This window comes from Pteropus alecto, unplaced genomic scaffold, assembly GCF_000325575.1.
Source record: "Pteropus alecto unplaced genomic scaffold, ASM32557v1 scaffold196, whole genome shotgun sequence".
Taxonomy (NCBI): domain Eukaryota; kingdom Metazoa; phylum Chordata; class Mammalia; order Chiroptera; family Pteropodidae; genus Pteropus; species Pteropus alecto.
Window position 1 is genome coordinate 3433676 of NW_006439717.1, and position 27860 is coordinate 3461535.

Below are 27860 nucleotides of genomic sequence, written 5' to 3' on the forward strand. Positions count from 1 at the left end.
CTGAACAAGAAAAGCAAAAGTCACAACAAGGTGTATTAAAAATAAATGATAGAGTCTACAGCTATGCCACCCTGAACAAGCCGGATCCTGTCTGATCTTGGAAGATAAGCAGGGTCAGGCCTGGTCAATATTTGGATGAGAGACCACCTAGGAAGACCAGGTGCTATAGGTGTAAAAAAGTAAAAATAAAAAATAAATTAAATAAATAAATAAATGATAAAGAAAACACCTTAAAAGCAGTCAGAAATACTACATCACACACAGAATAAGAATGAAACTGACTTCTTGTCAGTAACAATGCAGATCAGATGGCAATGAAATGTTACCTTCGAATTGCTCAGGTAACACCCTAAAACATACAATTTTATCTCCAGCAAAAACATGCTTCAAACAAAAAAGCAAAATTAAATTTTCAGGAAAATAAAAGCTGAGAAACAAAATAAAACCATATCAATAATTTCATAAAAGTATAAATGGTCTTGGTCTGAACACATTGATGAAAAGGAAGGAATTACAGAAAAGGCCCACTGGGGAAGAGGCGAAGCAAAACCCAACTATAAGCCATCTACAAGAAACATTATATATAAAATCACAGATGAAAAGCATAAGGATAGGAGAAGTTATATCATGAAAACATTAATCATAAGAAAGCTGGTATAGATAAGTGATACCAGACAAGAGACCTCAGGACAAAGGATTATTACAGAGGTCAGGGGAATATTTCATAACAATAACTAAAAACTAAATATTAAGAAAATATAATAATCCTAAATGTATTTGCAACTAATAACAGAGGTTCAAAATACATGAAGCATATACATGACATAATTGAAAGAGGATATAAACATTCATAATTATAGTTGGTAACTTCAACACTCGTCTATCAGGAAATCATAGATCATATAGAAAAGCAAAGATACAAAAATCTTGAACAACACTGTCAACCACCTTGACTTAATTGATATTAATAAACACTACATATAACAATAGTAGGACACACATTCTTTTCAAGTGCACATGAAACATTAACCAAGAAAGACCATATACTGAGCCATCAAACAAGTCTTGATAAGTTTAAAAAGACAGAAATCATGAATAGTTATGTTCTCTGACAACGATGGAATGTGATTAAAAATCAATAATAATAATTATAATAGTAAAGCTCATAATAAAAGCTAGTTTCAAAATGAACAGTCAGAAATTAAACAGCACACTTCTATATAACCAATGAATCAAAAAAGAAATCACAAGGAAAATAAGAAAATATCTCAAATTAAATAATAAAAATTCAATGTAAAATTTGTAGGACAGAACTAAAGCAGTTTGTAGAGAGAATTTACAGCTTTATACACAGCTATTAGACAAGAAGTTTAAAGCCAGTGGTCTAAGATTTTATTTTAAGAAGCTTGAAGAAGAGCAAAATAATGCACAAAAAGTATATAAATCAAAAATAAGTAGATGAAGATGGAGTCATTCTAGTGTCCCCGCATTATTTGGGAAATACAAATTAGTAAAAGTATTAATTTACTAAACTAATAAAAATTAACATTGTAACTTCTAGTGCAATCAATTGAGAGAACAGAAAAAGTATATAAATAGCAAATTAAATAGATGGAAAATGGAATAATAAACAATACTAGTCAAATCGACTCAAAAAAGGTAAGAAAGTAGAAAGGGGAAAAAACTCCAAGTGAACAGGCAGGACATAGAGAAACCAACTCAAAACGTTGTAAATGTAAACACAATTACATCAAAATTACATTTAATGTAAATAGAATAAATGCACTAACTTAAAAACAAAAGTTTTTTGACACTGACAAAGAAAGCCCAAATAAATATATGTTATCTACAAAAAAGTCATCTAAAATATTAAGGATAAGAAAGGTTGAAAGTAAAATATGAACCATGTGAACACCCACCAAATGGAAGCTGATAACTAGATGGATATCAGACACATACAAAAACTAGACTTAAAGGGAAAAAAAAGATACTTTATAATAATATGTTCAATTGATCAGAAAGATAGAACTATAGTGAAGTTCAGTTAGATAGTAATAAGAAAAAGAAACCTAGAAAAACTTCACAAATTTTTGGAAATTAAGAAAATTCTCTTTTAAATAATCCATGTATCAAAGAAGAAATCATAATGGAAATTAGGGAGATATTTTAAACTGAGTTATAATGAAAACATGAAAATATCAAAATGGAAAGAATAAAGTTAAATGTGTCCTTACAGAGAATTTTATGAATTTAAATGTATATATTAGACAAAATAAAAAGAAAAATGATGTAAGCACCAGCTCAAGAAGTTAGAAAAAATGCAGCGAATTAAACCCAAAGAATACAGCATATAGAAAGAAAAGTAAAGAGCAGACATTAATGAAAACATACAACAGAGGTGATCATCTAATCATCTTTAACTTGTCTTCTTGATTTCATGTCATTACTGATTATACTGAAAACCCCCATACCCTTTTGTGAATGCATACATAAATATGTAGATAAACATTTTGTGCATCTTACACTTTAATTATCAGTATTCTGGAGTTAAAATTATCTGCCTAACTACAACCAAGAGGCTTGGCTTTTAATGTGTGGGGTGAGGACAGGATATAGAACTTTGTGAAGTGGCAAATTTAAAATGCAACTCCAGGAGAAATCTGAAGGTCTAATAACTTCAAAAAAAGGGAGACAAATGGGACCGACTGTCACTACTTGAGCTCTGAGTTAAAAACAATCCCCTAAACATTTCACCACTTGCCTGTTCTGCAACTTCCAAAAATCTCCAATAAAGAAATAATATAAAGTCATTCTGACCAGTATTTCCTTTCAGGTTTTGGCAAATGCAACACACAAGTGGAGAAATAAACTCCCCATCCAATCTGTAAAAAGATCTCACAGAAACAAGTTTGCTGAAAATTTATAAACCAACATTATAAAACACAAAAGAATAGTCTACCATGAGTCAGAGTAAATAGAATTAGAGCTGCAAAAGGCTTAGATATTAGAATTATCAGGTGTGTGTGTGTTTGTATCTGTACACATAATTTATAATTTATTTATATATTATATTTATATTTATTGTTATATAATTTAAATTGTATTAGTAAAAAGGTACTTTAAATTTTTATTTTTAATATTAAAAGCTAAAATAAAAAAATTATTAAAACCATAAATGGAGAAGATCAAACAGGCCTACTTTGAAAAAATACAAAATGAATTTCCAGAAATGGAAAGTCACTAAAATAAAACTTACCAAATGAGTCAAGTGGCATTATTAGACACAGCTAAAAAGTTATTAAGTGAAATGAAAAACAATCCTTAGGAAATTACTCAGACTATGGCTCAGAATCTAGGTATTCTCAATTTATTGCTTTAGATATTTATCATTTCCAGAAATCAACGTGTAATAAAATAAGAACTTTATTTCTGATTATTAGCTATTCTAAAAGATTTTTTACTTAACTTAATTACAACTTTTAAATAGGTATCTTTATGTATTATAAAGATTAAAGTATAGGCAGTTTTAAGTATATTAAATGAGCAACCATTCACTGATCCTTGGCCCTTGACGACATGTAATTAAAAGGATCAATATTTTAATTTATTCAAATTACCTTAACAAAATCTCTATCAGTCTTCTCCTTCCATTCTTCTCCAAATACAGTAGAAAAGGATCCTAAAGCTGAAAGAATAGTATATTCAACAAAATAGAATTATTTCTGTCACTTAATTTCCTAATAACAGGTAGGTTTGGAAAAACAGTAAAAATACATTTTAAGATATCTCATTCAATAAAAACTGTTTACAGTAAATGATAAAAAGCCATAATAATCTCTTTTGAAATAGTTTTTTAAATTATGGAATTTAAAGAAAATTTGTGTCTCTACAAACTAAAAATATACAACTCATTTTCGTAATATGTATAAAGATAAGAAATGAAGAGTATAAGTTACTCTGCATTAGTTTCACTTGTAGAAGTGAAAAATATTAAAAAGTCAAACTGATGCTATTGTTATTAAATTGTCAGATTGTTATAATTTTATATCTTCCTTATGAATTTTAAAGTAATTATGTAATTCACATTTCAATAATATATGGCAAGGCATTCGTTGGAAATAATTCTCACAGATGAAATTTTCTTTAAGAAACATTCTCAGGCCTATAGCTTATTAGTATTTCTTAATAATGTTGTTTTAAGAGGAAAGTCAAGCCATTCACTTTCAAAAGCTTCTAAATAACACATTGCTCCCATCCCCCACAACAAAGGTTAAGACATACAGGTACATGTTATATCATTTTTTTCTCCTTTATGTTGTCAAGTCATATTGTCAGGTATGGGACCAGAGAGTAACACAGTATGATACAAACGTCTAAACTGTGACACAATATATATCTACTTTTAAAAGATAGGTAAGTGTTTTTATCAACTATCAGACTAATTCTGTAATGAGAGCTACTACTTTTGGAATGCAGAAAGAAAACTATATACTGGCAATTGTTATCAGAAAAAGTAGTTTTATAAACATAACTCTAAAAAAAAAGTAAGTCTCTTTAATGGATGTTCTGTGACAGTACAATAAATGGATACATTTTGTTGTAAAAGATTTATTGAATCTTTATAGTCTTATTATGCCTTTAAATACAGACCTAATAGTTCCTCATTACTGAGTAAAATAAAGTCTGCAAAGTACTTAGGTTAGAATAAGAATTTTCTTTGGAAAAGTATTAAAAAAGAGTTAAGAATAGAAACATTTTAACAAACTATTTTTTAATAAATTTTAATATTGATACCAGGGTCATGAGGAAATGATATAGATGTTAGAGTTTTTAATTAAAAAATTAACTACAGTGACCTAAAGAAGAATTTCATAAAATATCAAACTTATATATAAGTAGAGTTTAATCAGAAAAACAAAGCCCACACATCACTAACGAGAGAAAATGTTTTGTTTGGTTGTCCTGAAAAAAAAACCTTATAATGAAAAAAACTTCACTGAGAAAAAGTATTGGATAGAAATATAAAATAGGAGAATTAAATTTTTTGTCTCATGAAATTTTTATTATACTTCCTCAAGCACACAAAATGTATATAAACATTCCACATTTTCAAAGTAAGTGCCATCTATATTTCTCTCAATTAAAATTCCATGCCTTAAAATATAAATCAAAACCTCTCAAAACTCTCAAATCAAATATATCCATATTCTCAAACACAAAGAAATTATTTTCATAATGTAAAACCAATGTTTTTAGTATAAGGTCTTCATAAAGTCTCTATGTACTCTGGAATTCTAAACTTCTGATTGTTGGAATGGTAGAAACATTTCTTAAAATAGCATTTTCTAAATTATTAATGTTTTAGATTGCTAGAGTGCATAATAATCTAGTCTTTTAGATAAATAAAAGTGCCTAAAGAATGCAAGAAGAAGATAAACTGAGTCTAAAGAATGTGATGCCTCAGTGCACCCAAACTGGTAACATTATGTCCATCATATATACACATGTAGTCTTTATTAAATGATTAATTGCTAAGACTTCAAAAAAACTACTCTGGTTTGAGAATATTTTTTTCTAAAAAGTTCATTTTAAGGTTTCTAAAAATGTGAAACAATTTTAAACTTCATTCTATATTCAATGCTGAAAGATATCTTTAAAAGATCAAGATAATATGAGGAATCAAAAAACATAAAATTGAGATGGAAATCCATTAAATTGATATCTCCAAAGTTATGATACAAACTGAAAAGTACTGATATTTGTTCCTTCCCATGTAACTAAGAATAGTCTCAGGCAGAGTAAGAAACTAATTTTCACTTTTGTTTAAACTGATTCCAACTGTCTTCATACAAAATAAGTACATGTCAAATTTTAAGGAATCTGACTTAGATGATCCCAAATTTGTTTGAAAGAACACTACTTGATGCAAATCATATTTCAGAAAAATAAACTAATTTGCAAACATGTTGCTATTTAAAGATAAAAAGAAAAATTATAAGTGTTAAAGATTTCAAAACATATTTTCTAAATCCCTATTAAATTGTTATACTACAGAGAACAGAGCAATCTGGTCTGAAGAACCACCTAGATTTAATGAGATAATTTCACAGAAAATAAATTTCATTTATAAAAACCTATAATTAGCAAAACCTACAAGAAAAAAAATATGAAATATTTGATAAATCTTATTCTAATTACATAGGCAGCAAATTTTCAAATGCATTGATCTAAACTGTTGAAAAAATTATAACCACACAATAAGAGAAATATACTGCAAAAAAACCAATTTCTTCCAGATCCCATTTTTCTTTTTTCAGAATTTTGTATTAAACAATCTTCTCAAATTAAGAAACCCATTTATAACTCTAAGAAATCCCTAGGGTTTTTATTTCACAAGCTCTAGTGAGACTAAATTACTATTCAAGTATTTAAGTATTCAAGTATTAAAAAAATCGTAACATTCATTATTTTAAATAACACTTAATATAACAAAAGCAAATAAAGAATGTGATTATACTGACTAATAAAAAGTATTTCTCCTTAAATACCTTTTAAAAAAATCTATAACACCATTATAGAATGATCATACAATACGTTCAGCTTAAAACTTACTGTCGTCAAACACTCCGGCATTAGCAAGTAATAAAGTGATGATCTTAGGGTCTTTTTCAAGTTGCATGACGTGTTTGCTTTCATTTGATAGAAGAGTACATACATTAATAGCAAAGTCCACTTCATTTGGGAGTCCAGATAATAGTGAAAGCACCAATTTATTATAATCATTTGGCGAATTGAAGTCCATAGATAGCCCATAACTTTGACGAAGATAATCTAACAAAGATAAAAACAAAAACACCTTAAATTTATCAAGGAATAGATACCTTTATGTTTACTATCTCCTGAGTACAGGACAGAAGCTTTTTTTCTTTTATAAAATATAAACTGAGTAGAGTTTTAAAGAGTTCAACTTTCTAAATTTAAGTTAAATTAAATTCTTCAAAAAATATTAAAATACAAAAATGTACATACCCTCTGGATGTCATTGCCAAATTATTAGTGTCATCATTTTAACTGATCTAATCTATACTTTTTCTCTTGCATTTCAACAAACTTTTTCTGATTTTTATATAATATAAAACTAGGGAAACTGGTTCCTTTGATATCTTTAACAATATCATGTTTTTAGACACATTGCATACCTTCTTTACCTAATTACAGAATTATTAAATTTTCTAAGAAACTGTGAAACTGTTTTCCAAAGTAGCTATAACATCTTGTCTTTTCACCACCAATGTATAAAAGTTCCTTTAGCTCTGCATCCTTGTCAGCACTTAATATTATCAGTTTCAAAAATTCTGATGTGAGTCACTTATTTAATATTTGTTATGTAAGTATTTTCTCCCAGACAGTGGCTTGTCTTTTCATTTTTTAAGTGTATTTGGAGAAGAAGTTTGAATTTTGTGAAGTCTGATTTATACAAATCTCTTCGATGGAAAGAAAATTTAGAAGCACATTCAATGTTTGTTGAGTCTTGTTTATGTGCTTTCTGTACAATCTTAGACTTGTTCTGTTTGCTACATAACATATTCAATTGAGTATATCCTTATCTGAATAACTTTGCCAAAGACATCTCCAATTAAAATAAAATGAATAAATATGATAATTATAAAAAGTCCTTTAATTACATCAGGCTTGGTAAAGATTCCTAAGATAATGCAGGGAAAAAATGTTTCTAAGATTTGAAAAGCCTCCCTTCACTTCCCCAAGGAGATACAACTGAACAGCTATAATTTTATAATTGGAATGGGACTGGAAATTTATTTTCAACATTCTTGACTCAAAGTTTACACAAATGAATCATTGTTGACAAACTTAATTTAATCTGAGGCAATCACTTCTCTTTCTTTTCAGTTTAGAGGAAAAGAATTGTTTCTGGAGAGCTGTTTACATTGTAGGACTTAAATAATACTTTCTTTCCAGTGATATTTATTGGCAGTGATTTTTGTAGTGGAAATATCTGTCAGAATATGGAACATTTAAGGGAAAAATCTTTACTCAAATATAATTGATAAAACTAGAAAACAACATCTTCCTGTAAGAAACTTTTTCAAATTTAAGTACCAAAACGCAAATGACAGGGTTCTTGGCCTCCTTTTACTAAAATGATTGGATTGGATTAAATAATCACTAAAATCATGGCTAGCACCACCACAGTTCTATTAACTTCAATGAGTTATTTGTCACTTTAGCCTTTCACAATTTTTCTACTAACAATATTGCAAATAACAATTTTTAATTTAAAAAATTAAATTTTTAATTCTAATTTATAAGTGTAAGAGAAGATGAATACAAAGTTCTTAATAATTTACCCTATAATACTGCAGAACTGACTATATCCAAATCAATACCAAGGGAAAAAGAATAAAGAAACCAAAGGCTTAGGTATACATGGCAAAAAAAAAGTGGAAAAACCATATAAATGACAAAAGCACCATATACTGGTGCCAAAGTTTAATAATTCTACAGTTCAAAGCAAAATCTGCTCAATATTTTTTGCTATTTAAAGTCACTGAGCAAAAGGAGCCAATATTCTTAAAACATAATTTGGTCCCATATCAAAGTCCAGTATTCCATTTATTCTATTCTGAGAATTACGAGTAGAATTGCACTTTACGCCAAATTCCCTGGAACTACTCTCAATTGAAATTTATTATATTACCTTTCAAAGTATTGTCTTAGAATAGCTTTTCTTAATATCAACAATAAGTATATCTAGATAGACACATTTATCCAAATACATTATCCAAATCTTCAAATATAGTAAGACTGAATGATAAAAGGTGTAAACACAAATCCTTGAAAGGTTATAACTAAAATTTCCTAATAGTTCTTAATCTACCACTCTGTAACTCTATTTTGGTATTTATTTTACACACACACACACACACACACACACGTACACACGTGCATGCGCACACACACAAATTGATTATATTTTCCATAACAACACTTAAAAAAATTAGTGAAAGATTTGTTTTGTATACTGATCATGTTAATTTTTAGAACATTGTCATAATGTTGCTATGGCTCCCTCTAGAAAAATAAAAAGCACCTTCAAATTCATACATATTGCCCTGAAAGACTACCTCTTTTCTTTTTTAATTAGATATTATAGTCTGACATTCCCGAGCAATTCTTAGTTTCTTTTCATGAGTCCCCAATCCTGATTTTGTCAAACATGCAACATATATTATATAACTGCTCAGATTCTCCTTTAAAAAAGGACAGACATATGACTGCATATTAGAAAGGAGTTATAATACAGTGTTAAACAATTCTGTCATTCCCTTAACTTCTGTAGTAACTTTCATGAGACTTCTGAAATACCAGAAATATTTTATATCTTTTTTATTGAAGTAAATGTTTTAATTAGAGGAGGAAAAAAATAACCAGAGCTAGAAAAAATTTCATTTTAAACGGATCAAACATAGAAGTGGGTCAGTTTGGGTATCTGTAATAGCAGCCATCAACCTCTATTTAAGCTACAATAATGGACAGTTCTGCTGTTACTGTAACATAGGAACCAAAGAGTTGTAAAGCTGAAAATGGTCTTAAAGGTTAGTACGATGTTGCATTCAACGTAGAAATACCTTAACATCCTTAAGTGAGATAATGGTCATTAGCCCTTTTTAGGAATAGGGAGCATATCATCTAACAAGTCACCCAATTTAATTTTCACCTAAACTATTAGCAAGATCTTCTACATGATTTAAAATGTTCTTTAATTCTGGTTCCTGAGGTAATACCTACTCATTAAAAACAAAGCTAGGTTTGGTTTGCACTCATCACCACCTGGCTTCAATTATACAAAAGCATCCTATGAAGCCTCTTCTAATGGAGATCACAGATTCTGTTTCTTCAGTTATTACTGATTGGGGAAGAAATATGGAATCAAATTCACCATGAAAGAAACTTTGAAAATAGGTAATAGAAAATAAAATAATTAGTGATATTGGCACAAATGAGAAAGCTTAGATATAAGAATTACCTATATGAGATTAGGACTAGCATCAATGAAGAAGAATAAGTATCTAGATCATTGTGTATTTTATAAAGAAGATAACCTTGAAAAATACATTATCTCTTCTTTTTTAGGCCAAATGTTGATGATTGAAGAAAAGATGCTTATCTCTTCAGAGCTCTCTTCCTAGTCATCACAGATCCAAACCCTAGAGTCTCTTAACACTGGAATCTCCATCTACCCTGCCTCAAGAACCAATTTATTATGCTCTCAATCTGATTATTTCCAATCTGTGTCCTGTTCTTCTTTGCTGCAGACTATATTACAAGAATGACTTAAATGGAAAAAATCTTATTTTGGTACCACGACAGGAAAACAACTGAATAGTTAGAAACATTTCTGTGGAATTCTGGTGCTGGGAATTCCAATAATTGTAGGAAATCGAGTAAATGCTATCTAAGTATTCTTGGTTTTCCTGTTCCCAACAGAATCTTCCTCTTTTCATGTTAGTGATTATTCAGGTTAAACTGAGCATTATTCAAAGAAAGAAGGAAAAAAACTTCCCTTGAAAGTATAGGTATTTGTAACTCCGAAAATTCCTACAACTAAAAATCTTATGGAGACTATGACAAAAAGGCCCTGATACAAATTAGGTGTTGATCTTTGAAAGCTGCATTACCACAAGGCTTTAAGTGCTCTCATGTGCGAACCAAAGGATTGGATGTCTATTTTCCTAAAGCAAAACTCTGGACCTATGCTCTGTTAACTTGCAATATTTTTACCTGACACACTGTGTTGCTGGTAATTGTAGGAAGATGGAATTGCACCAATAGGAAGCTGTGGCTTTGGATTGCCCGGTGGTACCTCATCATCATCCTCCCCAAAATGATGAACTTTCTCGTACTTTTCTAGGTAACTGAAATAGAAAAACAACACAGCAGAGATTTAAAAATAGAGTTACATATTACTTTTTAAATCTTATCACATATACGTTTTCCTTTTCTAGAGGCCCTAAATTTTTTAAAAACATTAAGATACTACAAACCTCTTATATTAGCGGAATAATCACTTCGACAGTATAAAACTGCAAACTCAATGAAATGATTCTAAAAGTGTTTTTCTGTTTCCATAAAAAACCACACCACTACTCAAATGAAAATATGAAAGTATGGAAAATCAAAGGACAACTGTCTGTAGATGAATGGCAAAATCTACTGATTTTAAAAAATTATGTATAGTCATTGTAAAAAACAAGTAAACATAGGAAGATTCTCTAACCCCTGACCTCCCCTGTCTCACTCACCAGAGATAACCACAGGTTCATGTGCATACTTCTATATATTTTCTGTGTATAGTTTTACTTGACATATTTTAGAGATCTAAGGATGTTCAGTACATATGGTACCAGTTCAGTCTTTAATAGCTGTATTTGAGCTTACTGATACATCGCAATTTAACTAGATCTCTAGTAATACATTTAGCTATCTTCAATTTTGTTTTTCTGCTATTACAAATCAATGCAGCAAAAAGCTTAATCTGTGCACTAGTTTGAATATTTTTTCCTGGATAGACACTGGAAATGGTATGCTCGTTTTAAACACCAATACAGCCAAGTTCCCATTCAAAAGTCATGCGCCTAATATAGTCTGTCCAATTTATGAGATAGTTCTTGTATCCCCCACTGTATTACCAATACTGAGTATGATCAATCTTCTTGATATTAATTAGAATTAAATTTTCAAATTTACAATCTATCATTCATTACCTATTAGTTTATAATACGATTCTCAAGTAAGATTTTAAAATGGGAAAACTGTCAAAGTCTGTAACTTGTTATTGTACTTCACAAGTAAGTTGAGCTGATTAATACAATGCCTTATATTTATCACAGAAAAGTTCTAGAACCTTCTACCATTTTCTGATCCAGGCAGGCACTAAATCCATTAATAGCTATTTTTAAAGTCCTGCAGCTACCCGCCCCTTTGCTTTTGTAGGCAGCTGAGATGAAGAAGGGGTTTATCAATAAACGTATAAGATGATCTCATAAGTACTACTTTGTTTTTAGTACCAAACCTTAACTTTCAAGGTGGGATGAATGGAAGCTATAATTTTATAAATATAAAAACTATGACATGGAAAATCTTTACCATTCTTCATTTTCCCCTTTCAACTTACAAGGCATAATAATTCATGTCTTTGAGCTTGGAAAGGAATTAAACTGTCCTTTTCCATTCCTTCCAAGTTCTCCATATAAGCTCAATTTGAGCAATGAACTCTTTCCTAGCTGGCAGCTTGATAGCTAATGAATCCAACACTTTTTCTTTACCGTTGGAGACACAGTATACTAACACAGGGACATATGCGCTGATATAAGCCTTGCATTGAGGAGGGTATGTACTGCACCCTGACCCTGGGGATGTCCCCCAGCAGACAGCATTTATAGTCCAAAAACAAAAAACAAAAGGATGATTAAAAAGAGCCTCTCTCCAGTATAGACACACAGTGGACTTAAATAGGTAAATAAATCAAGCCTGTTCTTTTTGAATTTCTAATGCAGGTATCATAAAAAAGAAAAGTATATATAAAGTTAGACACAAATAGCTGCTCAAAAATTAGGTGACATTTTCTGCAAATGAGAGATTATTTACATCACATGAAATTGCTCAGGCAATAGTATAGAGAGGTATTTTAGAGAGTATGATCTTTCAGAACTGATTAAACTCACTGTGCAGTGGTTAAAAATAAATTAAATATAATCTTTATTAAATAATTTTTACATAAATATAACAAATAACAATGAAGATGTAGAATTTTAAAAACAAGATCTTATACTAATAATATTTTAAGATGCTCTTTATAAATATGTTACTCATAATTGAGCATAGCAGATTTAAAATTTGTGTTTAATTATGGCTGGGGGAGAAAACAACATTACTAGTAAAGAAAGACTATAAATATGATGTTTTCCCTCCCAGAATACCCAAAATGGAGAGTAACATGGAGTGACTGACAGTACACAAGTACTGTACACTCATAATTAACAGTATATGTTATTATATAAAGTCTTTTATAATTCAAATTTTCTTAGGATTTTAAAAATATATGACTTTTGGTCCCTTGGCACATTCTAACCTTATTCCTCCAAAGAGATTCTTTACATTATTCTAAACCCTAGAAATTTATGATTTAGGCAAATTGTTAAGATTTTGAAATTTTTATTTCACTGGATTGAGGGCCAGTAATTGTTCTCACAATCATGATTAACTATTTCTAACTGGGATTCAACCTTTCTTAGTTCATACCCAGTTCTGACCTCTTGACCCTCTTAATAAACAAACACTAAGTCTTTTCTTGGTTCTTCAAAGTTATACTTCTAAAAATTAAAAAAGTATTAATAAGCAGGAAAAAGCGGTTAAGCTACAAAATTAAAATTTAAAGTCTAAGCCTTCAGATTTAATTCTTATGACCTTGAGTTTACACAGTAACAGATATACTGTGTTCACTCATTAAATTACAAATGCTAGACAGACTGCACATTTCTCTTCTCAAAGTCAATAACATCTTGAATAGTTAATATATTAATTACTGAGCTGTTACAGCAATCTGCCTAGCACGCTATATATTTAACTCAAGACTGGTAAAATATTGGAATACAGATGGCAGTAACTCCTTCATCAGGCACCCACAGAAAACTAGGTTCCACAGTTCAACATTAGGAAGATTCAGATTGTGTGAGTTATATCTTCTTTTTCTTCAATTCTGCATCAATTTATTTTATGGTGGATTCTTTGGCATACATCATAGACTTAGAGGATGGAGGCAAATATCAAAATTGGCATATACAAATTATTTTAAATGGTACAATTTAAATGGTATTTTAAATGGTTCAATTAAAAAGCTTAAGTGTGACCAAAACTACTGGGGGCTGAGGGGGAGAGTCCATTCAAAATAGCATCAAATAATCTTGGTAGTTTTACTACGAATGTGGGAAAATTTAACCTCTTGCAGTATCTAGCAGATCAAGTACACATACACAAAAAATAAGATAGATTATCAAAGACTTGAATATAATCACCAAGAAGATTAATTTGTTTAGACATACAATGTTTTTTTTTCAAATATCCATGGAAATTATATAAAACTGATCATATATCAATTCACATAGAAAATCACAATAAATTTAGGATTAAATATTTTATAGGGCATATTCTCTAACTACAATGCAATTCAAAGATTTTTTCTAAGAAATTAAACTCTTGAAAAATTAAAAATAACTTTTATGATGTAAAATTCCAAACCCATATGTAAAAGTAGAGAGACTAGTGCATGATACCCATCAGCAGATATTAACTCATGGTAAATCTTATTTCACCTAAACCACAATTAACTATCTTCATATTCCTCTCTCAGATTACTTTAAAGCAATTCCCAGATACCATATAACCTAACCCCATCTGTAAACATTTTGGTAAAATTCTCAATAATTAAAAACAACGATAACAACAATCACCAATCAAGAAAACACTTGATTATTCTTGGAACAAGGGGAAAACAATCAAATGTATACGACTGGGAACACTTCTATATAAAAACTTCTCCATATGTTTTAGGAAAAGACGGCAGTTCAAGGACCCATATTCATTTCTTCACTCAAATACAACTGCAAAGAACTCTGAAGAATAAAAATAGAGGGATACTGCATCATTCTTAAGTTAGAAACTTTCAAAAATTCTAGTCCACTAAAAGTAACTTCAAGGATCCACAAGACTAATTTGCAAAACACTTCTTGAGAGAGGAACATGATCTAGTGGAAGAGATCCTAGGCCAAAACCCATAAAAAGGCAAGTTCAATTTATATTTTCTTTAGCTAGGAAGGATCAATGGAATGTGAGTGTGTATGTCTGACAACAGGATCCAGAGAGTGATAATTATTAAGAAAAAACTTTTAGAAGGTTAGGTTGAACTCAGTGGTTGTGCAAGGAAGCAAAGTCCTCTATAAACTTCACCTTGTAGCTCTTTGTCAAAATGAACCCAAAGACCCAGGTGTGTGGGCACCTATGAAAAGCACTGTCATAGAGGTACCATTTCAGGTAATGGGAACTATTGATGTGGTGTACAAGTAACTTCAAGATGAAACACCAGGCACAAAATCAAGTATGGTGACATGGTGACTTGAAAACTATAAAAGTAATGAAATTTTTTTTGCCCAGAATTATCCCCAAAAGCAGGGGCCATTAAAGAGTAGATTTGACGATGTAGAAGATAACTCTGATAATGTAGAGGAAAGCTGGATAAAGTTCTACATGGAAAGAAAAAGAACTAATGAAAACAACTGTTCAAAATTAAGACATGTATGATAAACAGGAGCTCAAACATAGAAAGAAAACAAAATCTAGTAGTCCTGAAGGAAAGACCAGAATAGTCTTTGATACAATAATAATAATCGTTGACATGACAGAAAAAATTCTTTATCTAAAATGCTTAATGTGTAATCAAAAAGATCCCTGGGGCTGGGATGTCAGGGTGCATGAGCTACCAGGAAAAATTTAATAAAATGAGAAAAATACTCAGACACATCTTGATGAAAGATTTAAGCTTCAAAGTAAAGAAGACTCCTAGAAGTAGGCAGAACCACCCCCACTACCCAAAAGTTACATGGAACAGTTGAACCAGGCTTGACTTTCTTCTAAATTAATTGCTAGACAATAATAAACAAATATCAGAGTTTTGAGGAGAAAAGTTATTTCACAAGAAATCTCTACCCAATCACGTTGCTCAACTAAGACAACCGAAATTCATTTTCAGATATGTCATGACTCAGAAAAAAATAAAGCCACATAGCTCTCCAGAAAAAAATCTCAAAAACGTACACTAATCGATAGCTGGATCAAAATTAAGGAATGGTTAAATAGTAATACAGATAACTGATGATGAACACAGAAACTATTTAAACTCAGACAAATATTAGTCTCGACCGTAACTAACTGTCATATTACAAAAAAGAATGCAAATGCTGTTGGTAATTACAAAAGAAAATAAAAATGTAACACTATTAAAATAATTCGAAAATGATAATCTTTATATGACGTTCAAAAAGGTTTCCATAAAAATAAAAAGAGAAGGCAGTAGAAGAATTAAAACTGTACACAGTTATTTATATTAAGAAGCGTGAACAAAATGGGTTTATTCTTATAGTTAAGGACAGTATATTCTTGGCAATATTTCTAATTTTTTTTCAAATGTTTAACAACAAAATTAAAATCAGGATCATTACTTTCCAAATCACTATAGGGAAATAAAAATATTAATGTATATAATATGCATTATATAATATGAATAGGAGAAAAGCAAGAATACCCTTTGATGTAGCAATTATGCTCTTAGGCATATACTCTAGATGAAAATGGAAACAGCCCAAATATTCATACCATGCATTAAAACACTGTGGCATATTCATGCAATGAAATATTATATGGCAATGAAAATTAATATACGAACATGGATCAATACAAATGGCATCAATAACAAAATGTTAAGTAAAAAAATTATTTCAGGAGAACACATTATGATTCCATTTATATGAATGTTATAAAGAAGCAACAAAATTTAAATTTTTTTTTAGCAATAAACAAGGTATGTGGTTAACCCAAAAAGAAAAGCCAGATAATAATTATCTCCTAGAAAATAAGCTCTAAATTATCCCTCAGAATAGAAATGCAATTAAAAAAAAAAAAAGGTGCTTCTATGATATTGAGTTTTGGTATAAACGTGTGCATTAAGCTTTTGTTGTGTGCATATTTCATAATATAAAAAAAATCAAAACATCAGGAAAAAAGTGGTGAGTTATTTCAAACTTTTGAAAAACAGATAATTCCACTTCTATGCAAAATGTTTTCAATTACAGGAAAAGATTAGAAGCTCTCTGAAAACTAATCTAGCAAAACTCTGACAAACTTCACAAAAATTGCAGTTACATAAGACTACATATATAAATGTTAAAAAAGTCAATCTATTAATATAACACACACACACATTCAAGTCTGAAGATTTCATTGCAGAAATCCAATGACAGTTCAATATTGAATTCTGTAACATTAAATTCACCTGTAGATTGAAGGGGAAATATAAGGATGTCAAAGTTTATTTAATAAAATGAAACATCCATGCTTCATTGAAAAAAAATTAATAAAAAATTCCAGAATATTTCTACTTTTGGATCTCTCATATGCCCCTTTGTTGTGCCAGAAAGAACAAAGAATTCCCAAGGTACCTCTTTTACCAGTACAGGCTTTCTCAGAACATTACGCCTCAACTTTTGCTTCTAGAGAAGAGTACCCTTCAAACTGGGGCACATATGCAAGATACTCCAATAGGGAGAAACATTTAATTTATGAATTGACACTGCCTCCTCCCTCCCTTGCTCCATATACCAGGCGGTCAATATGTGAGACAATGTGGGGAGGCAAACAGTGGAATCCTCATACATTCATTAGCCTTTGACCAGTGGAACTTTAATTATTCATTAGATTCTATGTACTAATGTCAATGTATGTCTAAGTTAAGTGGATTTTAGATATTCTCTAATTTAAACTACATTATGTCACACAAAAAAATAAGAAAATTAGATTCCTTCAAAGAAACTAGAGTTTGAATAAAGCAAGCAAAAATAAAGAAAATGGCAGATCTTACAGTTCTCACATGAGCTCATTACCAACAATACTATGAAGTAAAAATAATGGCAATGTAATCAGAAATGAAGGTAGGCCAAAAGATTTATAAATTATCAAAACAAACACCTACCTGAATTGTGGATTTACAGCTTCAATGGTGATGATGAATCTTGTCCTAGGCTAATGTTATACTTTAATGAAGATCTGAAAGATGTTCTAAGGATTCAGAATTTGAAGACAAACCTCTATATTTTTTCTCAGCAATATTTTTCATCATTGAAACGTAATAAAAACTTTATAAAGTTTAAAGATATAGATTATTTCAAGTAAGTGTACTGATAAATATTTACAAGAGTCTTTCAAAGGCCAACTTTCGTATCACTGGGGAAACACTTCTTTTTCTCATGATAAAAATGGCTAAGTTAATACATGGAAAATATGGCAACAAAATAAAATACTGCTGGCAAATGATAAAGCACTACTGAGAAGGTGAGAAAACAAGGATTCAAGTAAATTATACTGTGTATGTTTTCTATATAGCTGAGCTCAAGTACAGATGTTTCTAAGACATCTGAGCCTACAGCATTTCTTAGACTCTCTTTCAAAAATGAAATTCATGAAGAATGACTTTTTGGTGCATCACTGAAAGAAAGCTGTACCAAAGATATATTCTCACAAGCAAATGACTTTTTTAGAAAAAAAAAAATTCAGAAAAACATTTTAATTCTGCTTAAAGCCATGGTGAAGAAACAGAGCTGCTTTGGGAAGGGGAAGAAGTGGGGGGGAGATAACAGAGGAAGGTTAAAGAGAAAGGAGGTAGAAAACAGATAAAAAGAAAGTAAGGGGGAGGTTTGCCTGATGTTTCTAGGTATAGAACATGCACAAAGGAATGCCACGGAAGTAAATGCATATCCATGTCAATTTGGTGCTGTTAACTTTGATTATTTTGTTAAGTTTGGGATTACTAAATTACTATGAAGTTACTCTTTTCCTTTTGGAAATTAATAACTAAATTATGTGAGAATACTTTAAGGCTATGTAAATATCCTGTTCTTTATCAAACTTTCACCCACTAGTTTTAGCATCCATTGATGATTCTTGACTGAATCAATTACTACTGTAATGGTGATTTTTCTTAATTCCATTTATTCTGTCTACATTTATTAGCTGGTTTTGAGTCTGCTATAATTGAGTTCTTTCCATCCTATCTCATTTGTTTATTTATACACCACAGACTCAAAAATTATTCAATGAATATTATATTCCTGTTATTATTTATTTTAATCTCCAAACTGTTCTAGATTTAGCCAGTGGGAGACCTTTCAAACCAGTTTCCATATGCTTTGACATGTCTCTATAAATTTTTGAGTTCCTTGCTATATATATCACACAAGATAAAACAGGCTCATCTTGTATTTTCCCCATTCCTGCCCTAGAATCACCTTTTTCTCCAAGGAACACTGCTTCTTTATAATGAGGAATGGTACTTAGAAACCAATATCTATACCTTAGGTGTGCTCATTCCTTATAGAGGAAATCTAGGCCCTTTCAATATACATAAGAAATATAAACACATGCATGCACGTGTATAAATCTATTTCTATACCTCTATAAAAGTATGAGATCATATGTATTAATACCTCTACAGCTAATTCAGTACCAAAGGTCTCCCTTTTCATATTTTTAACTCTTTTCTCTGATGAGAAATCTGGCTCATGTTTTTCTCAGTGAAATTACACATCATTTTCAATCCTTACAGTAAACCTTCTAAAATTCAATATAATTTATATAGTTCTGTTTGTCTTTAGATCAACAATATATCATTTGAAACACGGGTTCATTTGTTTTTGTTTGTATTCCGTTTTAGGTTTATTCTTCCACATTCTTGTTGATTTTATCTTTTAAATTTTGCTATTATTTACTTTATTTTAATTAACTATCTATGAGTCTATTTTCAGTATGAAAACTAAATTGTGGATTACAGCTAAGGCAGTGATTAGAGATAATTCATGTGACACATTTACTTTGTCCTTTTATTTTGTTTTCAAATTAAATATATTTGATACCATGGATCCTTCTGCAGATATTTTACTAGTCAACTCTTAGTTGGATAAAAATCATGTTCTGGTAGCTTCCTCAAGAAGATTCATGTGTATAGTATTCTCTGAGTTTTGCATATTTAAAATGTTTTTCTACTCTTGCTACTGGAAGAAAAGCTTTATATAAAATTCTTGACTTGCTTTTTTCCCCTCTATAGTTTCTTGAAAACAATGTTCCACTGTTATTTTGCTTGGTATGTTACTATTTAGAAGTCTGTGACAATTTAATTCTCTTGTCCTGTAGGTTATTTGGGATTTTTTTTTTTTCCTGGAGGCTTTCAGAACTTTAAAGTCTAACACTTTTACAAGAATATGACTCAAAACTGACTGCTTAAGATCAATATCCCCAGATATCCTACAGTCTTTTCAACATGTAGATACAAGTATTCTTTTACTACTGAAAAAAATTTAATTATAATTTTAAATACTATTTCTCAATGTTGAGTTTTTATAATTCAACTATACATACACGTTGAATCTTTTTGTCTCATTTCCATCTCAACCACTTCCTCTTTTACCTGTTTTACTTTAATTCATTTTCATTTTTCTTATTTTTGTCTTTCTTCAATGCCCTTTATTAAATTTTCAGTTGAGTCCATTCTCCCTTGAGTATCTTGAAATTTAGAATTTCTAAGATAATTTTTGTCATTGTCTTCCATCTTTCCTGGGGTCAGTCAACTCTCTTCCCATTTCTTCCTAGGTTTCTTGGTAATTTAGGGGGTTTTTCAGGGATAATTTTTTATTTCTTTTGTTTTTAAATTATAATTCTAGTTAGTTCTTCCTATCTCCAAATGCTTGTTTGAGGTTATTTCATTCAGTTTGAGAGCTATGTTACAGTTTTCTTCTGCTGTATGGTTGTTTTCTTTTGGAGAGGGGGTTTTATCTGTTGAGATATTTTGATTCCCATGTTATGTTTTCTTATGGTGGCTTTCCATAAATTTAGGAGCCTTTCATCTATTTTGACTTTGACTTTGGGGTGGTTCACAAGATTCTCGTTTTGATAGCATCAACTTTTGTTATTGTAGCAAAGTATGATTTCTTTAATGAATGACCTTTTTTTTTTTTGGTGGTGGTGATGATAAGGATGGTTATGTGTCCTATAATTTGGGGGAGAGGTTTCTATTTTACTTTGCAAGACCTTAAATTTCTCCTTTTGCTTCTCCTTCCTTCACCATCCAATCTCTAAAGGGTGCCTTCACTTCTCTTCAACTTTCTTCTCCCTCAGAAAAAAAAAAATACCTTTCAAAGACTGCCATCTCAAATCACATGCACTTTTAAGCCCAAGACCTGTAGTTGGTGCTCTGATCTATCAGGACTGTTTTGCACTTATGGTGTGGTTTCTCTTTCTGACGGTGATTTTAGAGCAACCTTAGTTTTCTTTCAGAGTTTTTCAGAACTTCCCTTGTTCTCTATAAATGCTTGTGTCAGAAGAGAAAAATATTCTGCTGGGATCTGGTGATTACTTTTCCACTTACAGAAAACTTCATTTATCGTACTGTCCTCTAGTTATGCTGAGGGTATAGATTTTGTAGTTTCATTTGTTCTTCTCATTGCTCTTTACTGATTTTGGAGGCAACATGGAGAGACTTGGATTTATCCTTACCTATCATTATCTTTACTTGCCCAGAAATTGATTTGATCTTTTTTATAAAAAAAATAAAAATTTGACAGTGTCCCAAAATTTACAAGAAAAACTGATCTCAGGCAAGATGAAAAATTGCTAAATCAATTTCAACAGAAAAACACTGCATAACTGACAGAGGAATTTTTAAAAAGGAGGATTATGATTTAAGTGTACAATGATGCAATCGTTACATTTTCATCCTTTTATTATTCTTCCACAATGGAAAAGCAAGTATCAAAATAAACTGAATACAGAAACAGACTTCTGAATCAATGTATGACAAACTATTAAACTGATATATATTTTTTTAATTGAAGCTTACTGTTCTCATAAAATAGTTTCTGGTTATTCATTCAACAAAAATTTATTAAGCATTCACTATTTGCCAGACACTGTTCTAATGCTTGGACTACTGAGTAAACAAAGCAGACAAAAACCTCTACCCAAATGGGGCTAACGTTCTCATGGGAGGAGACAAACAATGAAATTCATAATATACTTCTTAAAAAGATCACAAAACCTTTTTATATAGTTAATAAATAAAATTTTAAATGATTTATTTCACTTTATCATATCAAAAATTTCCTTTTGTATATTTCTATCTAACTTACACCTACGTTCAATATTGGGGTGTATGCTCCCAATTTTCCATTTTTAGGAGCATAATTACATAGTCTGAGGAACACAAATGTCTAGAGGACATCACCAAGAGATCTTGAACGATATGCGTTAAAAGCATTAAAAATGAGTATCATTTGATCTCAGAAATCTTTTCTCTAGCAAATTACCCTAAGTAAATAAACACATTATTCAAAGATGTAGTCAAAGATATAGGCAAAGATTTACCAAAAAAGGAAAAGAAAAAAATTCAAGCTGTTCATCACCATTTATAGGGATGAAAAACAACTATTCGATATAAGTTTTGTGTAAGAAAATTCTATGTAACCCTTAAAAATGGTATAAAAGAATATTTAATAATGTAAGATATTTGAGATACTCTAATGAAAAATTTTAAAAATGCAATGGAGCATAAGGTTCTAGTTATTTAAAATATACACTTCATAGTAAATGTATGCAAAGAAAATACTAATGCTATATAAAATGTTGACAGTAATTAGTGTTAGTATGTGATTCAAAAATTTGTACATTTATAATTACTAAACTTTCTACAGTAAATATGTTTTGTTTTTATTTTATCTAAAAACTAGAGTATAGGTAGAGAAGTTATTCCTTCTGAGTCTGGAGTGAGAAGAAAATAAGATATAGAAATAGTGTAAAAAAATCATATATGCCAGTTTCTATTTTCTGAGTATATTAGAAACATATCTAAAAAGAGTACAAAAGGTAGGAGTGAGAATTGGGAAGGTTACACAAAGTAACAAATCTTTAAAACATTTTTTTTTTTTTTTTAAAGAAAAGAACAATGTGGTCATTTCTTGAGATGGTACGCAGGTATCAGTGTTATCTGAAGAAAGAGATTTTAGTTTAAATTGGAAGGAAGAAGACTGGGGAAGCTAGGGAGTGGATAGGAGGGATAAAAAGCATATAAAGGGAAGAAAGGAGAAGAAAGAGGAGATGGACAAAAAGAAGGGAAAAAAGTAGAGAGAGGAGGAAATAAATTGGGAAGTACGAAAGAGGAAGGGGAGTAAAGTGTTGAAAGGAAGAAAAGGAAGACTGAGGAAGAATAAAACAAAACAGAGAACTCTAAGAAAAAGTTGAGGACATAAGTTTATCACAAATAAAATGGGTTATCTAGAGACTTTATGAGAAGAGTTGGCTTGTGGTGGTTGTACAGTGAATAAATTATCCTACACAGGGTGAAACTTCTAGATGAAACTTTGATATTGGCACATGGAGGGTCCACAAGATGTTACATTAATATCCCTATATTAAAATGTATCCTTCATATATGTGTGGATTTATTTCTGAATAACTGTAAAAGCTAATATTTACTTATATTTCTTAAACAATCTATGAACTCTTCCAGGTTTTAAAACCTAGTAAAATATAAAATTTCCAAGGAAAAAAAGACAGGGGTAGAATATTACAAGTAAGTAAGTTTCAAGCTGAAGTGGGAAAAAGAATGGCACTGGTGGTAAAAAGTCCTCTGGAAAGCTGAGAGAATAGGTATATTATCATGCTAAATTATTCACGACAAAAAATAATAGCTAAGTAGGCAGAACATTATGAAATTCCTTTTCAGAATCAGTTCTATCACATAATATATAAATTAGTTTCATTACTGAATAGCTGCACTTTGTTTCCTGACCTCAGAAAGTAAAACTGAAGGCTCTGGCCAAATGAAGAAGAAAAATCTTTACCCTCAGGGGAGCTCTCTTGTTTAACCAATTGAAGTACACAGGACTAATGCCCTCTACCTTTAGAATAACACCATCAGATCTAGGAGCACACTTGGAGCTCTCCCTGGTGCTGCAACTGGCCCTGGCTGTCTGAGACCTAACTTAAAGACTAGTTTTTCTAATCACTGAATCCAAGTTTACTATTTCTATGCTGACCTATCTGCCTGAATTCTCATTAATCTTATTGCAGTAACCTATACACTCGCCGTGCTTCTTTAAGTATATTCTCTTAAATTTTATTAGGAAATGCATAAATGTAGAGATAAAGCACAGGGTTCGAGGTCATTTGTGCAAGATGTTTTCTTTATATTTCCCAATAATTTAAAAAAGTAATTAATAACCAAAAAATAAAAGCATAATAATACTAATGAGTCCAAATAAAACCATGCTTGCACACGCGTGTGTGCACACACGCACACACGCACACTCACACACGAGAAGCACTAGATTAATTTATCATAGGCTATATGGTTAGTTAAATATCTCTAGGAATCTTCCTAGAAAAAAAATATTCACCTTTGAGCTTACTTTATTTTATTGCCTTATCTACTCTTACAAAACCTGTAAATCTTTAGTTGTAGTCCCCTCTTTCTGACATATAATTGACAGCAATCATTCCACTACCTAAATAAAGTGTATACACTTTATTACATTTACTTCTTTAAAACACACACACACACCCCTCCACACACACACACACCCACCCAACTCATCATATTAGGAATCCTTCCAGAATCTAAGCACTTATCATGAAGTAAGGATAACCGGAATTCCCAAAATCGCAATGTAGAAATCACCAAGAGTAACTTTTGAGTTTAGAAAATAGCTACTATTTACTTTTTGAGGGGAAAAAATAGTTTGTAGTTTTTTGCTGCACTTATTCAGAATGTGCAACAAAACTAAAACCCCAAAAGAATCAAAAGAAACTGTAATATAAAGCTTCATCTGAATGACTTGGGCATTCCAACAGACACTGTGATTTTAATAAAGTTAACAATGGAAATCTTATTTAAAAACTAATAAAATTATTAAGTTTACAATGGAAACAAATATGAAAATAGGTTTAGGAAAGACTGCCTGATCTAAGTATAATGGAAGTAAAGAATTCTCTTCAAATTTATTATTTTGGTCCAAATGGCCTGTTAGCTGATTTAATTTTCCCCTGAATTGCTTAGTCCTCTGAAAAAGACTAAGCTCTCTCATGAAGAGCTTAACCTGAAAAGCTCAATCAGGTAGTCAATTGCTGGGAATCTATTTATCTAAAAAATGTTTAAAATTAATACTTCTTATACTACCTAGTGATCTAAAAATTATACATCAGAAAAGTTTTAGATATTTTCGTCACAAAAAAATGTAAATACAATAATTAAACAAAGTTATGGAACCATAAAAAGGAAAAAGGCAGAAGCAATTTTCTTGATTCTTTGGCATTTGCCATGTCTGTCTTATTCATTGCTTCAAAACAAATATGGTGGTTGGCACAGAGAAAGGCATAATGTAAATTCAGCTAAATTCATCCAGTCTGTAATCTCTCTAAGACTATATTATTTCCATCAAAGTTTATATCCTACTGATACTCTGTGGGAGGAAAGTAACATTCTGAACACACAGTAGGTATACAATAAATGCTTATCAAGTATATAAATCATGTTTTAAGTTAATTTTCTAGGTTTAAAAATCTCCATTTCTCTAGTTTTTCTTCATATGGTCTATTTTCCAAATATTGATCCTTTTTGGATCCATGTGAAACTCCCCTTATAACATTTTAGTTCTTCCCAAATTAAACTATGTACAGCCCTGGGGGAATCTAAATTTAACTTCCCACAAACAAAAGATAAACGTATTAAAAAATTCTTATATTTTTATTCTCCACTGAATGTAAATTTTGCACAGAAATCCACAAATATTCCTATAAGCAGAATACTGTCAGTGTAAACCACTGCCTAACATTACTGCCTAAGTATTATTACATTTCTACAATTAGAAACAAAGTATTGAATTTCTTTTGCTTCATACTTTGAGGTTGATCAGGTAGATAATCCAGTTCGGTTCTATTTTAATTAAAATAGTGACTGCATAATGTTATCATGATAGTTCATACTTCATAATATATTTTGAGCTTTGGTTGCTTCATACTCTTGATATCCTTATTTTAAGCTTTTAAAATCAAGACGAAAATGATAAAATGACATAGAATATCAGTTATAGAAACATAATAACAATATTCTTCTACAACCTAGTAATAGGCATAATTCTTTTTTTCTTCCTTAAACTCACCTAGCAAGGTTGCTAATATAGGTGACAAGCAATAAAATAAAATATACAAATATGGCATACAAAAATATCAATATTTTAACTTACAAGTGAAAACTTTATGAAGGTTCCCAAGAAAATAGTTATCAGTAAAATATAAACTGTCTTTCAATATTAAATCTAAAGATTTTGTTCATAAACCACTAAAATTCTAAACTATAAAACAATTCTATAAATATATTTAAGTTGCTTCATTCTAGAGGCACTTTATATTAAATAGTAAAGTTGTACATCTACCTACATTACTAGATATATCAAGATACACACACACACACTTGTGCACCTAACAACCGCATGGAGTAGGGGAGCATTTCGCATGGGACAAAACTGGTTCTTTTTACTTTCAATCTTTATATCCAAAACAAAAATCTCAGGCTGATGCTAGTATTTCTTTGGCATCTCTCTAACTCTAATCTCTCTTTTTAACAAAGAATGGACTCACTGTTGCCTTTTCACTCTGATTTATAAAGTTCTTTTTCTGGTAGATGTTACTATGTATTTACTGTGACAATGTATTATTTACATTTTAAATACAGTTACTTAAGTAAAAAGGGATATAACAAAGAAAAATATTAAGGAATTAAGAGTAGAGATGATAAAATAAGGCAGATATTACATCTTCTACAGTAACAAAACCCTCAAATTTTCACTGGGTACATGCCATCAGAGAAAAAAGAATACATTTCACTGACTTCATATCTAGATGTGGCCATGTGCCTAAATTCTGGACAGTTTAAGATCTAAACAAAGTTACCTATGGCAGCTTCCAGGAACTGTCCTTAAAAGACAGCTGGCATTCACCCTCTCAGCCTTCTTCTTCTTCATTCCTTTCTTCTTCCTGCCAGCTAGATTACAAATGATGGCTGAAACTAAAGAAGCCATCTAGGTTTGTAAGGTGACCTTGCCATTGGAGGCTATGCATGGCAGAGTAATGAGATAAAAGGAACCTGGATTCCTGACTACTTTATTTAACAGAGCTACTATACTAGCCCTTTCCACCTACTTCCAGACTTTTAGGTGACAGCAAAATAGACTTCTAAATTGTTTAAGTCATTGTTGTTTGGGGTCGCTGTTATTTCAATCCAAATCTAACCCCAACTGCAAATTATGAAATATGAAAAATACTGTCAAAATAGTATGTAAATGATTGAAGTGGGAAAACAATGAACTAAGGTACTGGAGTGCTCAGGATAGATCACTGTCAGTCCCTAGAATTTATCAAGTGATCCACGAGTCATTAGCAGTTTGAGAGGGAAAAGCAGTTTTGTACATACACGTGATAAATTTTACATGTAAAATTATTCCCACAGAAATCTTATTATAGTCTATATTCTTAAAGGTTGAACACATGTTGCAAGAACTAACTTTCAGGTCATCCTGACTATATTCAGAGCTCAAAAATTACTATCTACTTGGTTAAATTTGTTTTTTCTTAATTATTCCTCTTGTGTTTCATCATATCCCCAATTCACAAAGTTAAAGAGCCATCTGAAAAATAATTTACTGGAGTGTAAAAATGATTCTGAAAACAGTACCAAATGCCACCACGCAGATTAAGATAATACCAACAGGGAAGGACTCCAGTGACAGAGACTATGAATATTGTTGAGACAAACAAATCTGTAAGTGTGATGATTTCACACACATCAAAAAGAAAACCTCAAAATAGAAGGTATAATCACTTTTACACATTAGATCATATTTAACTGACTATCCATATGCCCTTAGAGCCCACTGTCTCGTCAATAATAAGACTTTAACAAATGGTAATAT

At 30.7% G+C, this 27860-nt stretch overlaps 1 protein-coding gene across 2 annotated transcripts in view; it reads right to left on the reverse strand.

Annotated features, from left to right (window-relative positions):
• Positions 1 to 27860, reverse strand: part of ARID2 (AT-rich interaction domain 2) — a 132134-nt gene that overhangs the window by 52273 nt on the left and 52001 nt on the right. For both annotated transcript variants that reach the window (XM_015593182.2, XM_006916871.3), the window contains exons 4-6: positions 10804 to 10937; positions 6613 to 6831; positions 3618 to 3685 (exon numbers count right to left, since the gene is read on the reverse strand). In XM_015593182.2, the coding sequence (XP_015448668.1) occupies positions 3618 to 3685; positions 6613 to 6831; positions 10804 to 10937 (421 nt within the window). The remainder of the gene's footprint in view (positions 1 to 3617; positions 3686 to 6612; positions 6832 to 10803; positions 10938 to 27860) is intronic.